The sequence below is a fragment of the Oenanthe melanoleuca genome, chromosome 4 (assembly GCF_029582105.1).
Source record: "Oenanthe melanoleuca isolate GR-GAL-2019-014 chromosome 4, OMel1.0, whole genome shotgun sequence".
Lineage (NCBI taxonomy): Eukaryota > Metazoa > Chordata > Aves > Passeriformes > Muscicapidae > Oenanthe > Oenanthe melanoleuca.
In genome coordinates this window covers 61,821,227-61,836,841 of record NC_079337.1, presented here as the reverse complement: position 1 = coordinate 61,836,841, position 15,615 = coordinate 61,821,227, and the positions used below count along the sequence as shown (strand labels likewise).

The following is a 15,615-nucleotide window of genomic DNA, read 5'->3' as shown; positions in this document are numbered from 1 at the left end:
TCAAACAAACAGAAATAATCTCTGGAAAATACATATCACATCAGTTTAACCAGGTGGTTAATCTGGGCTGGATGCACAGAACAAGGCTTGGAGTGCCACAGCAAACAGGTACAAACCACTCATGCTGCTGTCCTGGATGGGGGTGAATGGAGTGTCCAGGATCAGGGATAGGACTTTGCCCAGGTATTTAGGCAGTGGGTCTCTACAGACCCCTCTCAGCATGCAGAAAGGTGCAAGGCACCATTGTAGCTCCACACAAGCACCGCCTGACAGCAGGAAACAAAAGGAACATACTTGTCCAGGAATCAACCATTACTTTAGTTGCACATGTTTGCCCACAGCTGAAAGGAAGGGGAGAGCTTTAGGATCCCTTCCCTTGACTTGTGCTGGTGCTAAAATTAAAAATTGCATATTACTAACAGGAGGCATATTCATGTTAGTTTGTGCTTGGGTGAAGTGAGTGTTGTATCAAAAGGACATCAATAACTGGAGCAGTCAGTCCTCACTCTGTTGAGCTGACTATTAAAATGGAGAAACAGATAGGATTGATTGCAGTTTGGGTTTTTTTTTCCCCTGAAGAAAGGAGAAAAGTATTTACTTGTGAACAAAGCCAGGAATTGGAAGATTTTTCCCATCAGCCCAGTGCAGCTGGGTTGGTTTGCACAAAGAGCCACAACTCCAAAACTGAGTTTTATTTCCCAGCACTGATTTTAGCCATACAGAAACAGGTTGCTCGTGGTTAAACACCTTGCCCAGAAGCACACCTGGGGTTGGATCACCCCATGGTCAGGTGGCTGCTGGCCCTGGCTGTGCTACCAGCCAGCATAGACTGGCTCTGTGTGCTCTGTGCCCCCGTATGTGCTGTGTCCTCCTGAGCCCCCTGGCAGCAACAGTGACTTCAGGGACTGCTTGCCATGCTCTTGCTTCCTTCTCAGAATTAACAGAAACAAAACAAGGATTCCACCTGGAAAGAAAGGAATGGGAGTTATTCACAGATGGGAAGGTAAAGTGTCAGGTGTTTGCTCCAAGGCTTCTCAACTCAACTATTCTCTTCTGGTAAAACAGGGTTTTTTTCTCCTATGTACTCTGTCAAAAAAGAGGGGAAAAAAACGTTCCACTAGCAATAATAACAGCTTCAGCTGTTCAGCTTAACCCTGGAAACTGCAAGGAAAAATGGCAAGTTTTAATGAAATAATTCAGTAACTTGCTTTCCTACTCTCATTTACTCTCTGCTCTCTGCAACTGTTTTCCACTTGGCATCTTGCTCACTGCAGACCCCACCAAAAGGATCTTGTTGAAAGATTAATTTGCTCTGTGCAGCAGTCACACTGAAGCACAGGAAGTAACTAACCTAGATTAACTCTGAGTCTAGACTGAGATCAGGGCTGTCAGGAAAAATTACTTTTGGACTGGGCATAGACATGGAAGTAATTGGCAAATCTCAAGTACTGCGACATTCTGTTCGTTTGTTTCTGGCAGAAGCATCATCAGAGAAAATTGATCTGAACAGAAGAGCACAAATCTGTTGCTGTGATGCAATATGGCCAGACAAAGTCACCCAAATTTCAGTTGTGTGAGCAGACAGCCCCATGGTAAACACTTGATCTGTGAGAGCAGCCGTGAAACACTCGTGGGTTCCTGCGTGGGCTCCTTCCTTTCCCCTTGCAGCAAGCTCTGCAGAGGCAGGAATGCTGCTCCCTGATCCTTGTTTATCACAAATGCTGCTTAATGGGCCTTTGTCCCTGTCTGGGCAGTCTTTTCATAAACTTCAGTTTAATCTACTTTTTCACATTAATCCTCGCTTCAGATGGCATCTGCTCTGGCAGATTTTTGGACAACAGCCTGGCAAGAGGGGATGGGGTCAGTGAGGCTTTCTCATGGCTCCAAGCCACAGCTTGTGAGAACAGCCCTCATCTGCTCCCAGCCCCATGGAGACAGCATCAGAGGGTGCTGCTGGAGCTCCTGCAGACCCTGCTGGCCTTGTCTCCTCCCTAGCACCTTGGAGTCCCTCAGCTGCCAAGAGAGGGGTGTGATGAGGATGCTGCTTTCTTGGAGAGGCAGCTTTGCTCTGTGTCCTGCTCACCTGGGGACTAACACAAGTATTTAATCTCTCCTCTCTCTCCTTTTAACAACAGCCAACCAGGTGGAGAATGGGTCTTCAGGAAGTACATAAAATACACTTGAAACACAGAAACTGTGAATATGAGGCTTGTTGGATACTCTTTATCCTCTGATGGCTTACTCATCTCTATAACTTGACTCTCCTGACACAAGGTTTTCACCTCTGGTAGTGTAAGTGGCACTTAAGGATTTCTCTTCTGGGCACAGGAGACAAATTCCTCCTCCCACCTTCCTCATCTGCCCTTTTTGCAATCCACAGCACTAATAGTTGCTCACTTTCATCATAATTCTCTGATTAAACCTCCCCCAAAACAGGAGAACTCTATTTTTTCCCTTTCCTAAGACTAGAAATGCATATTTATTGTTTTGGAATGATTATTCATTGAGCAGCTTCCCAGTTAAAAAGCTCACCCACTCATTAGGTTGCCCATGTGAGCTAATTTACAGCAGGTGGCATGTGGAGGGATGCTCCCCACACTCAGCAGGTCCTGACTTTGGATACAAGGGACATTTGGCATCAATACAACCAACCCTGTTTGAGCCAGCAGCTCCCTATCCTGCTGGGTGCTGTGGCATGACTTAAGGCAGTAATGCTTTCAGGAAACCAAGTCTCATACCAAAAGGAAATTGTCCTTTTTCCTACTCTTGTGCAGCCAAGGAACCCCTGTGTGAGGGTCCATACACACCCCTGCTTCCCAGGGACAAGAAACAAGCATCCAGCACTGTGCCACCTTCCTTCAGGGCAAGGCAAAGGACTGGCACTGGCACTGGAGGCAGCCAGAAGGACTTTCATTAGAAATCCAGCTTTCCAGAAACACACAGTGCTTGTGAGGACATTGTGAGAAACACACAGTGCTTGTGAGAACCCCCCCAGAGTGCTTGGTTTAGCACACAGCTGCAGGGAGGTGCCTGGAGAGGACAGAGAGGAGCCAGACTCACCTGCTGAGAAGGTGGCCAGGACAATGATGGTGGCAGGAGTCAGCTGGCAGGAGTCCCCTGCCTTGTACAGGAACAGCTCCATGCAGTAGGAGGGCTCCACACTGCCCCTGGGGCAGAAGGCATCAGGAGGGCACCTGACTGGGCTCACACCTGGGCTCTGCCCGAGAGAAGAAGCAACTCAGCACCAGCAAACTGCAGGAGGCAACCAGGGCAAAGGGAGGTAACATCTTAGCATTAGTGAGGGGAAAAAGAAATAAAGGAATGAGCCTGCCATCATTAAATTCAGCTTTGCAGTGTTAGAGTATGGGGAAGAGCAGAAGGTGTCCTTACAAGCAAGCCCATCCATGAAACCCCTCATTAATGCACACACCATCCCTCATGGCCCAGCCAGAGCAGGCAGCTCCAGGCACAAAGCCACACTCCTGTAATCATCTCCCTGCATCAGAGCCCTGTCTATGCTTAAGAGAAAGGAAGCTCAGATTACAAAAAAAGAAAAAGTGTTAATTGAATGCATTTAGCTCTGGCTACCACAGGCTGTCCCCAGCTGATGGCACTCACAGGGCAGTAGTGGCTCTCTGGGCACAGGTCACAGCTCTCCTTGCCCTGCTGTAATTGGTATTCTCCTGTCCTGCAGGCCTTGCATCTGCTGTCATTGGGACCCTTGAATGTACCTAAATACCAAATAAGCACAATATTAAGGTCTGAGACTGAACCCCAGGACCTTTGCAATTGCTTATGGATGAATCAGCTTTCAAAGCCACGGGGAGAAAGAGCATTAAGTGCTCACAAAAGCTGAGCCTGGACTTTGGTCCTGGTTCGGTGGCAAAGGGCCAGAACAGAACAGAGACAGAGGGACTAAAGAACATTTGGGGTCAGACCTTGGCAAACAGAGTAGAGTGAGCAGGAGTAAGTGGGAGAGGGGTTTAGTAGTGAGCTCTGGCTTCAGTGTAAAGGGAAGATGGGAGCTGGAGGTCAGCACTGTTTCATCCTCTCCAATTCTGGATTCAAACACCTTTTCCAGCTATTTGAAACTTGCTGAGCAGACTTCAAAGCACAGCTCAGTTTCCCAAGCTTTGAGAGACAGGTCACAGAAGTTCCAAGTCTCAAAGTGGTAAAATGCTTTCCTGCATGTTTAAAATGCAACCTGGCTGTGAGACACCCCTGGTGCTGTGTCCAGACTGGAGCTGCCCACTGCCATGGGGGTGGCCAGAGAGCAGTGCCTGAGCTCTGGCTCACCTGCTGCAGCCTGGTGCTGTTTCAGACAGCACAGGGAGGAGCAGGGCAGTGTCCCTCACATCCCCTCCTGTGTCCCTTAGATCCCCTCCCCATGTCCCTCACATCCCCTCCCTGTGTCCCTCTGCCCCAGGCTGCCCCTGCAGAGCATCCATCTCTGGCAGCAAGGCTGTGCCTTCCTCAGCAGAGCCACCACCACCAGGAATGATGCTTTTTGCTGGAGCTGTCACCCAGCTGTGGGTTTGGGCTCCCTAGCATGGCAGGGACCAGGATACAGGAACCAGCCTGGCAGGAGGGTCTGGCACAGGCAAAGCCTCCACTAGGGCACAGCTCTGCTCTGCAGGGACCTGCAGCCCTGTGGGCTGAGCTGGGGCTGCAGTGGGCCCTGGCAGGAGCTGCAGTGGGGCCTGGCAGGAGCTGCAGTGGGCCATGGCAGGAGCTGGAGCTGCAGTGGGGCCTGGCAGGAGCTGGAGCTGCAGTGGGCCATGGCAGGAGCTGGAGCTGCAGTGGGGCCTGGCAGGAGCTGCAGTGGGGCCTGGCAGGAGCTGCAGTGGGGCCTGGCAGGAGCTGGGCTGAGCTGGGGCTGCAATGGGCCCTGGCAGGAGCTGGAGCTGCAGTGGGGCCTGGCAGGAGCTGCAGTGGGCCCTGGCAGGAGCTGCAGTGGGCCCTGGCAGGAGCTGGAGCTGCAATGGGCCCTGGCAGGAGCTGCAGTGGGGCCTGGCAGGAGCTGCAGTGTCCCTGGCAGGAGCTGCAGTGGGGCCTGGCAGGAGCTGGAGCTGCAATGGGCCCTGGCAGGAGCTGCAGTGTCCCTGGCAGGAGCTGCAATGGGCCCTGGCAGGAGCTGCAGTGGGCCATGGCAGGAGCTGCAGTGTCCCTGGCAGGAGCTGCAGTGGGGCCTGGCAGGAGCTGCAGTGTCCCTGGCAGGAGCTGCAGTGGGGCCTGGCAGGAGCTGCAGTGGGCCCTGGCAGGAGCTGCAGTGTCCCTGGCAGGAGCTGGAGCTGCAATGGGCCCTGGCAGGAGCTGCAGTGTCCCTGGCAGGAGCTGGGCTGAGCTGGGCTGGCAGGAGCTGGAGCTGCAGTGGGCCCTGGCAGGAGCTGCAGTGTCCCTGGCAGGAGCTGGGCTGAGCTGGGGCTGCAATGGGCCCTGGCAGGAGCTGCAGTGTCCCTGGCAGGAGCTGGAGCTGCAATGGGCCCTGGCAGGAGCTGGAGCTGCAGTGTCCCTGGCAGGAGCTGCAGTGTCCCTGGCAGGAGCTGGGCTGAGCTGGGGCTGCAATGGGCCCTGGCAGGAGCTGCAGTGGGGCCTGGCAGGAGCTGGGGCTGCAATGGGCCCTGGCAGGAGCTGCAGTGTCCCTGGCAGGAGCTGCAGTGTCCCTGGCAGGAGCTGGAGCTGCAGTGGGCCCTGGCAGGAGCTGCAGTGTCCCTGGCAGGAGCTGCAGTGTCCCTGGCAGGAGCTGGGCTGAGCTGGGGCTGCAATGGGCCCTGGCAGGAGCTGCAGTGTCCCTGGCAGGAGCTGGAGCTGCAATGGGCCCTGGCAGGAGCTGCAGTGTCCCTGGCAGGAGCTGCAGTGTCCCTGGCAGGAGCTGCAGTGTCCCTGGCAGGAGCTGGGCTGAGCTGGGCTGGCACAGCCTCCTCCCCCGGCCGTGCTGGTTACCTGGCGGGCAGGACTCGCACCCCTCCGACGCCGCCCCCGGAGCCTCCTGCCCGCCGGGACAGGACTCACAGGCCGAGCAGCTGCTGGTGCTGGGAGGGGACAGGAGGGGACACGCTGTGGGATGAGCACTTCCAACACCAGCCCAGCCCACCAAAGCCAGCCCTTACACACTGGAGTCCCCAGGGTCAGCCACACCAGCCTTTGCTGTTCTGTCACAGAACGGTCTGGGCTGGAAGGGACCTCACAGATCATCTCATTCCAAGCCCATTCCATGCCATGGTCAGGGACACCTGTGGTGTCCTGGTGACTTGTCTTTGGGCACTACACTGGTGGTTCCAGCTCAGTGGCTAAAGAAACCCTCCCTCCCTGTCCACCTGAGATCCTGCACCCCACGAGGTTCCTTACTTGCAAAATGATCCTGGCTGGCAAGGCAGACAAAAAGCTGCATTTTGCTTGGAGCTAAAATAGCCTGAAAAAGAAAAGAGCAAGGATTCAGGATCCTGCCTCCACATCTCTGCCCCACATTGTTGTGTATTTGCTCGTGTCCATTTTGCAAGCAACCAAACAACTCCCCACAACACGCTTCAGGTGGCATTTCAGGGGTTAATTCAGGATATTTGGGGTTATATTTGTCAGAAGCTCTGAAAGAGCAATGGAAGTTCCCTGCTGCCCTCTGCCATGTTGAGGGATGCACGGAGGGCTCTGCCTGATTCCCCTGGTGTCACATCTCACATCACTCAAAAGCACCCCAAGGAGGCAAGGAAACCTGCCACCATTCCCAGCACCACAGGCTGAACTGGAATGAAGCTGGAATAGGTGATCCCAGTGCCAGCTCCCAGGTTATTCATCTGGAGCAGGTTTCTGGCAGGGAAAACCTCTCTGGTCCCACCAGCCCTTCCAGACTTTCCCCAGCCCAGGGTGCATCTTCTTCCCTGCAAAAGGAAGGACAAAGTCCCACCAGCCAAGATGGCTCTGCTGGTGCAGAGCCCCTCCCTGCACCACGAGGACCAGGATGGGCAGGAGGACATGCACAGGCCCTTCCCAAAGCACAAAGAGGAGTGAAGTGCCCCAAAGTGCCCAGGGGCCAGCAGGACCCAACCTGTGAGTCCCACCACAGCAACAGGAAAGCTGAGAGCAGCACTTGGCATTCAGGTGGGTTTGGACCTGCCTGATGGGCACAACATGGTCACTGCCCACATGGGACAGAGTCAAGGCTCAGAGAGGAGCTGGATGTGGTGGGTAAGATCTGCCTCAAGCCTAGATCTGCACCAGGCAGCAGAGGCTGAGGCAGAGCAGGATGAAACCAAACTCACTTCCTCTCTCCCTGCAAGGAAAAAGGAACTTTTTACATTTATACTTGCAGGATTTAGGGACCACCCCCACAGATTCCCCTGTTGTCTAACACAGTGCTCAGATCTGCTGAGTAAAGGCAGTGACAGACCCTATTGCTGCCACCAGTCAGATTTTGTTCCTCCCAAACTCAGCAAGTGACAGACAAGGTTTAGGTACAGCCCAGCAGCTCGGTGGGTGGATTTTCAAAGGAACAGTTGTGCAAGGACCCCATTTTGGGTGCAGAGGAGCTGCTGCACTGCATGTGTTAATTAGGGGTTTGCATAAGTGAGTGCTGTTCTGTTCTGCACATGCTGTTACCCCATCTGCAAACACATTGTACTAGGCTTGAGGGCATTAGCCAGGTGCAAAGCAGCTCCTTTTTAAAACCCCAGTTTTCATGTGTGGAAAGTAAGGAGAGTATTACACTTAATATTCAGACTGCAGAAGATTGCCTAAATGAAAACAAAGATGGTTTAGACTCATTTTTGCTATCAGAAATAGAGAGTATTTTATTTTCCTGACAACGCTTCCCCCTTGTGCCAAAAGTGAATTTCATAAAACTTTATTCCTGACTTTCATTGCAGAGTTAGCATTAACTTGTTGCAAAAACAAGCATGGCTGAGATAATAACAACAGAACAGGGAAGAGATCTGCAGGGCTATTTTTAGCCTGTTTACCTTTCAGTGCTTTTAAGTTACCTGGTACTTGCATCTGGCCCTGGGAAAAAGCATGGTGTGATGAATGTGATGAAAATGCATTTGTGTTGAACAAGGACCAAAGCCTACCTCGCTCACAGGCTCTGCAGACTGCAGCCCCAGACTCATTAGCAAAATGTCCTGGTGGGCAGGGAAGACACTCGGTGCTCCTTGGGAAGCTGGGAGGGAAGGGAGCAGAGTGGAACACAGTTTAGGTCACCCAAGCCTCTCTCCACTTGGAGAAGAGAGAGCAGAACGTGACACTGGCTAGTCTAGAAATAGAGCAATTATGGAAAAGGAGTTCAGGCAGAAAAGCATCAGTTTGAACTCACTTGAATGTTAAAGGTCCACTAAAAAACTAAAGTTTTGTGTATTATTAACATTAGAAGTGCCCTGTGCCTGTGGGCAATATGTAAAGGGACTATCTGAAAAATATGTTGTGGTCAGGCTTAAAACCCTTGGCTTAAGTCAGACTCTTAAATCCACTCTTGAAAATGGAATAGGGAAGGTGTTTGCTGTTCAGCATCCACCAGAGATTTCAAAAGGAGCTGCTCCACTCTTGGGAATCAGGAGCTGAAAAAAAGGACCTAAACCACAGGCAGTGACACGTGAGAGCCCTGACCTTAAATAGCAGGGACTGTGGGAAAAGGGAGGCAAAATTCTCCAGGAGGAAGGGGAGGAAATGAGGCAAAGGCAGGGAAAGAGGAAGATTTTACATTCATCACTGACAGAGCCAAACCCCCCTCAACAAGTATGGGGTATACGAATTTGGTAACATGCTCAGAGATGCTTTGGAGGAAAACAAGGACATGCTCTGCAATTCCTTCAGAAACTACAGGGCTGCACGAGATTTGCAGAAAACAAAGAAACAAACCCTAAACCCCCAAAACCAACTGGAAACAGCAAATACTTTGCTGTGAACAAACCAATGCAGCACATGTGCCAGCAGAAGCCACTCAAAGCTGCAGGGAGGGGGGAGGCCAAATTCTCCAACAGCAATGTTAAATGTTAAATGTCCCATGGAAGCCCAGGCAGCCACCAGGAGCTGGCCATGCACACACTGCACCCCCAGGTCCCCTCCAGATCCCCCACTCCTGGTCCCTGCTCTGGCACCCACCCAGAGCTGCTGCCTGACCCTCCCTGTCCCTGCCCTCTGCACACCCCAGCAGCAGCAGCTCTGTGTGCCTGCAGACTGCTCCTGGCTGCTTTTAAAGCCATTTGGGAGTACATTCTTAAGGCAGGTCCTCACAGCACAAACAAAACTGGGGGAGCACAGAGGAAGATGCTGCTGGCACCTCGAGCTCAGGGGCTGCTGCAAACAAACTGCACAGCCAGGTCACCCTTCCTACAGCCAGAGTTTGGTGCCATTCCCCAGGATTGTTCCAAATGGAGCTGCTCTGCAGTGGAAACAGCCCTGGGAGGCTCTTGCCACCACACAAAGAACACAGCTCAGTGCTTGCAGACATGGATACAGCAAGAGAAAATCCCATGGAAATGGAGAGAGCAGCACATGCAGGTGTCCCCACAGCCAGAGGACACTTGCACAGCATCTCTGGATGAGGCAGCCTGGGGGAGCTGCAAGGCTGGGCTCCTGGCTGGGATGTCTTGTCAGCTTTTCCACTCTCTGTCAGCTGAGGGAATTGCTTGAGATGCCAGTGACTCAAATGTAATGAGATGCCTTAGGGGCAAGAAAATAGGGATTGAGAAAGTAATTGGGCAAAGCAGGGAGATGGAGCCTGTTGGTCAGACATATCCTAGAGAAAAGCTGAGCAGATGAACCCACACCTTACTGCCAAGTGTGTCCCCACCACAAAGCAGCACGTTCCCTCAGTGCACACAAAAGGCATGAGGATAAAAAAGAGGAGCCCACAGAGGGACAGCCCTCAGCACAAGCACATCCACACCAAGGTTTCCTGAGGAGGAGAATCTGAGAAACAGCCCTGGCAGCACTTCCTACAGCCCAAAGGAAGAGATTTTTCCAGCTGGAAGTGTTTTGCACCACGCAGTCCCACGCCCAGGGCTCAGTCACTCACCTGCTGTAGGAGCCCTGTGGGCAGGGCAGGCAGGATGGTTGCCCACTTTGGGGCTGGTAGTGGCCAGCTGGGCAGGGGCTGCAGGCACTGGGGTCACTGCACGAGCCCCCACCGCAGCACCAGCAGCTCACTGTGCCTAAATTGGGACAAAAAGTCAGGATCAGGATTGGCAGACTTGACTGGAACCCCTGTGTCTGCCAGGACAGGTCACTGCCACAAAGGATGGAGCTTTGGGATGCAGTTCCTCTGGCAAGGCATTCATAGAGAATAGAAACTGCAGTGTCCATGCTAATTATGCTGCTAATTATGTCCATTGTTAGCAAGCTGAGAGCAACCAAAAGATGATCTAAGGAGTCAATGCTATCCATGTGGATATCCAGTAATTTAGCTCTGACTGCTTTTCCCTTCTTTAATTTGAAGGGCCAGGAAAATTTTCCTTCTTTTCCCTCCAACACACACAAAAAAAAATCAAAAGGGAAAAAACAAAAATCAAACAGCCAATACACTTTTTTAGATTACTGATAATTTAATCTTGTAGGAAGCAGAACTGAAGAGTAATGCCCCAGAATCAAGGATCTGCCTTAAGCAGCAACAGCTTTTCTTTGAGCACAGGTACCAAGGCATTGCCAGCAGGCAACTTCTGCCCCTCTCTGCTCCACAAAAGCAATCCCAGCCACACAGAGGAACAGGGTGGGATTTACTGCAGCTGCACCAGCAACACAGGTAAGAGGAGAAGGCCCTGTCAAAGAATATCCTGCATAAAATGGAGGTGGGAGATAACTCCTGTCCTCTGCAGATTCACCCTAAAGCATCAGAGCTGCTTTTTTTTTTTTTTTTTTTTTTTTTTTTTTTTTTTTTTTTTTTAAGTGCCCTGCAGTGCAGGGAATAAGCAGAAAGTACAATACTTGTATTTTGGATAACTATTATCTTGAGATTTTTTTTTTTGTGGGATGGGGTGGTGGTGTTTGAAATCAAAACCCAACCACATTACAACAAATAACTCCTGGGAAAGGTTATACTGTGCACTGTATACTGTGCTGACCACAATAGAGGTTGGTCAAGTATTTTCTCAGGCCATGGAAGAAGGCTGCTTCTATAGAAGAGATTCTCTTTCAAACATTTGAGACAATTGGAACATGACCTTGTATTTGGCCCTGGACCCCAAAATGATGTTCTGCCAATAAATCAAATTGTACTTGTGTTACAATTGTGCCACAATCTGACTACTTTGTCACCCCACTGGGGAAGCCTCAGGAGGACCAGAACATAGCACAAGGCCAGCAAAGTCTTTGATTTCAGAAGGGTGAAATGAATCAAATCCCTCTCGTGCTGCCTGTCCAAGCTTCCAGCACAAGAACAAGAGCTGGCTTCACATCCCCTGACAAATCCCTCTTCCCTGGAGGCAGGAGCTGGGAGCAGGGACCCTTACCTTGGGTGGGGACTGTCCCTGGGGGGCAGAGGGCACAGGCTGTCACATTCACTGTGCTGCAGTTGGAGGGCTGGGGGGTGCTGGGGGGTGCTGATGGCAGCCCAGGGGACGTGGTCACTCCTGGAGGGGACGCTGGGGCACTGCTGGAGCTGCCTGTCAGTGCTGGAGAGGTGGGGACAGTCCCCGTGGTGCTGGGCAGAGTCTGGGCAGGGGTTTTTGTGCTTGGATCAGCAGATGGAGCTCCTGTGGATGCAGCAAGGGTTGCAGTGGCTGGTGTCAGTCCAGCTGAGAGTGTTGCAGGAGCAGCTGGGGGAGCAGAGGCTGCAGCAGTGGTTGCACTGGGAGGTGCTGGGGTTGATGCAACTGGGACCTCAGTGCTGGTTGTACTTGAAGATGCTGGAGCTGATGAAATGGGAACCTCAGTGCTGGTTGTAATTGAAGATGTTGGGGTTGATGCAATGGGAACCTCAGTGCTGGTTGCACTGGGAGGTGCTGGGGTTGATGAAATGGGGACATCAGTGCTGGTTGTCTGGCCTACAGCAATACCTAAGAGAAGAAAATACATAATTAGAGGCTGAATTATTGTTCTCCCTTTAATGATAGCTTCTCATTTAGCTCTTTATCAACTTCTTAAACCATGTATCATTGTTTGATGTTCATAAACTCCCCTCTGCTGTGTTACACTAGAGAGCAAGATGTGAGGCAGCACCTGAGCATGTCTGCACATGGAAGACTTACCAAGGAAATAAATTAGTGGGTCCATGAGGTCACAAATAAGTAGATGCCAATGTCCAGGAGGTCTGACTCATGGGTGTGAGAATTGCCTGAAACAGCCAGTTTTGTTAGCTCCTTGAGACTGATTATGCTGAGATCTCATGACAATCTGATTTAAGATGTTTGTCAAGCAGCTGACTGCTTTATCCCATCTCCCTTAGACAGATCAGCCAAGAAAAGACATGGGCTCAGGTTTTTTTAAGCTGCTTTGGTGATACATCCAGTAACCAGAAGGGAACCAAGGCCAAGACTTGCTTTAATTCTGAAATCCCTCCTCAGAGTGAGGATTGCTGAAATCTGTAGAGAAAGGAGGAATTACTGCAGCTCACGTTGTTTTGCTGTGATACCTCGTGGACTGGAACATCATCTGGTGATGGAAGACATCCCTTGGCACAGCCATGGGTAATGCCCTAAGTTTCTAACAGAGGAGAGACCCAAGAAACTGAGCATGGAAAGCAGTGGGTTGTTGTTAATTTAGCAGTGTGGTTCTAAGAAAAGGAAAACCAAAACAGTCAGCTCCTGCCACAGCAGCTGTGCCCACCAGCTGGGTTCAGGAACTCAGGGCAGGAATTTACTCAATACTCACAGTAACTTCTGAAAACACCCAACCTTACACAGCACCAGTAGGAACTGGAGCTGCTACTGTGGGGTGTAAATGCTCTTCCAAGCAGCACACACCTGCTAAGCCCCCCTGGCAATCCATGCCCAGTGCCATGGAAAACACAGGTACTCCTAAGGAATTGGTTTATGGTTTCCAAGGAGGTCAAAGAGTGCAGCTGACCAACAGTGGGATGTAGGTGAGGAAGGACACAGGCAGGGTGACAAGATGGGTGACAGCACAAGCTGTCAGGTGTCAGACCCACATCCCTGCAGGCTTTTCCCCAGCCCTGATTCATTCCCAGCCCTTCATTTCTCTCTCAATTTTGTACCCACCATGCAAGGCCAGACACTGTGGGCACCAGAACATCCACATGCACACCAAGCTGATGGCAGTTAAAGTTCTGCTGCAGGATCAGGACAGTGGTTAAAAGAGTCTTTATAAGGTTGTGATCACGTGGAGACAGTTTGCTGAGAGTGCTCCCTCCTGTTGTTGACTGCCTGCTTTGTGCCAAAACCCATCTTGGAGTAGCTAGTGAGTAAAGGAGATGAGCACCCAGACATCTGGGCCACTGCCCAGGTTTTAAAGAATTAACAGAATGGTCTGAGCTATAAGAGACCCAGGGGAACATGGACTCCAGCTCTTAAGTGAATGGCCCATATGTGGATCAAACCCACAACATTGGCATTATTAGCACTGTGCCAATAATATTCAGCACCAACTGAACTAAATCTCATTTTCTTGCTGTAGCCCTAAAACAGAGACACCAAATCTAACAGTGATCATTTTGTAACACACTGGTTTGCCCCAGGCTCAAGGGGACACAGGTGCCAGCACTGGTCTGAGGCAGGGAGAGCAGCTCCACAGTGCCCACACTGGACACTGCTGCTGTCGACAAGGCTCCACCCAAAACAAAAATGCACAATTCCCCTCACCTGAATCCCCTGCCTTAGGGGTTGAAGACAGTCTGCTTGCTTTTTCCTCACTTCTAGCAACAAACTGAGTCAGCCCTGAGATCCACTAAACTGATCCTAATTAAGCACTCGCACTAAGTTAAGGGTACTGTCAAATTCCCAGGGAAAACCTCTCAGAAGGACCTCTGAGATCAAAGTCTGATCTCCCAGAGCTCCCTCCTGTCCCCAAGGCACAAACCCTGCAGAAGTTTCAACAACTTGGACTGCCCAGAGCTGGATGAATTTTGTTGTTGTTGCTGGGGTTTTTTAATTGAATATGTTTCATGGGTTAGTTTGTTTTAATGTAAAATGGTGATACTCTTAAGAAGAATTTTTTAAAATGGAAAGTAGTTTTCCACAACACGTTACTAAAAGTAGTAGAGTTGCTTACAAAACTTCAGTAGCCATCAATAATCTTTGGTAGCCAGTACTTCTTAATGATTTACACAACTTCTGGAGAAAAAGTAAGTCAGCAGGCTGAAAAAAATAGTTTTGAGCACCAATAAAATGTTTGTGTATTTTACCAGTTATAGTCTGTCACAGGTGTGAAAAACCAGTACTCAAACAACCTCAGCTTCATCAGGCAAACCATTTTCTCTCCTGCACTTACAGTCTATGTCATGGAACAGCAATTTTGCTTCCTAGAGCCTCTTTTATTTTTTTTTTTTTTTTTAAAGGAGCACTGTAAATCACCTGAAATATGTCCAGGGAACATGAAGGATGTGACATTTTGTGAGTGACACCTTGGTACGAACAAGAGTCTTGAGGATGTCAGGGAGGAATAGAGAGCTGATCTTTGCCAACCTTCCAACAGGCATCCTGCTCCTTGGGGTTTTAAAAAATCCTCAATATGCAGAGTAATACAGCTCTATTTCTCCTTCTTTTTCCTTTTCTTCTTGCAAAAGCAAATTTTTGTATTTACCACATGCATCCCACTTCTAGCATTGCCTGTGTTTCAACACTCATTTCCTTCCCTGCCTTCCCCCAGCCCTGCCCACGGCTGCAGCCCACGCTGGTGAAGCCGAGGGCTCCCACAGCCCCATTATGGCTTCACCCTGTGCTCAGCCAACAAAGAGAAACCCCGTGTCAGGAGGACTCACCTGTGAAACACACCACGGTTAAGCTCCACAGCAGAAGACAGGGCCAGGCACTCATTTTTCCCTGAGGAGTAGCACAGCCTGTCAAGAGGCAAGATCAGCAGCTATTGCCCTCAGCCAGCTGCTCATTCTGCTCCGCTTTTGTGCCCAATTTTGTCACCTGACTGATCATGCGGCTCAGTCAAGTCAACCTCTGCCCAACAAAGGGGGGTTTATATTCGGAGACTGCACCAGGTCTGGAGAGGATATGGCCTGCTGAGAGCAGAGCACACAGCAGCACCCAGAGCAGCAGAGATCCCCTCAGAACTGCAGAAATCCAGGAGTGCTCTGGAGGAGGTGATGGGCTCCTGGGAGGAATGGCAGAGCAGCATGGGAACCCAGCCTGGCTGCGGGCCAGCCCCCGTGACCTCGTCAAGTGAGAGGATTTCATTTCTTAGACACACGGGGTTTCCTGAGAGAAGAGAAACAAGAAAAACACCCCCAGACGAGTTCCCATTTTAACTGGGGCCAGCCATGCTGTAACCAGAACACAGCCTCTGGCGAGCACAGAGCTCTCCCAAGCAGCATTTCACTGCCCCTCCCTCCCCAGCTGCCCCCATGGTGTCAGCTTGGTGCAGCAAGTTGTCATCAGGATCAGGCTCACAGATCCTGGTGATGATGAGGAGTTTGCGGAGAGAGCATTAAGTTTAATGAGGCCCCACCTCATTTTCCACGTGTTCCAGTGTCTGTACTGCCTGCTGGGTCACCTGAGGACACTGTCC

The 15,615-nt window shown here is 50.9% G+C and overlaps 1 protein-coding gene across 2 annotated transcripts; it reads right to left on the bottom strand.

The window, feature by feature from the left end:
• Positions 1–677: 677 nt before the first annotated feature.
• LOC130252218 (multiple epidermal growth factor-like domains protein 9) lies at positions 678–15,208 on the bottom strand. 2 transcript variants are annotated; one of them, XM_056489580.1, is made up of 9 exons: positions 14,858–15,208; positions 11,433–11,978; positions 10,004–10,139; positions 8,061–8,149; positions 6,349–6,412; positions 5,944–6,032; positions 3,619–3,731; positions 3,061–3,217; positions 678–964 (listed from the first exon to the last, which is right to left on the bottom strand). In XM_056489580.1, the coding sequence occupies exons 1-9, from the start codon at positions 14,910–14,912 to the stop codon at positions 813–815; spliced, it is 1,401 nt and encodes a 466-aa protein (XP_056345555.1). In that variant the 5' UTR covers positions 14,913–15,208; the 3' UTR covers positions 678–812. The 2 variants fall into 2 exon arrangements, with proteins under 2 accessions (XP_056345555.1, XP_056345556.1); XM_056489581.1 differs by lacking the exon at positions 14,858–15,208 and adding an exon at positions 12,171–12,257.
• Between the last annotated feature and the right edge of the window lie 407 nt (positions 15,209–15,615).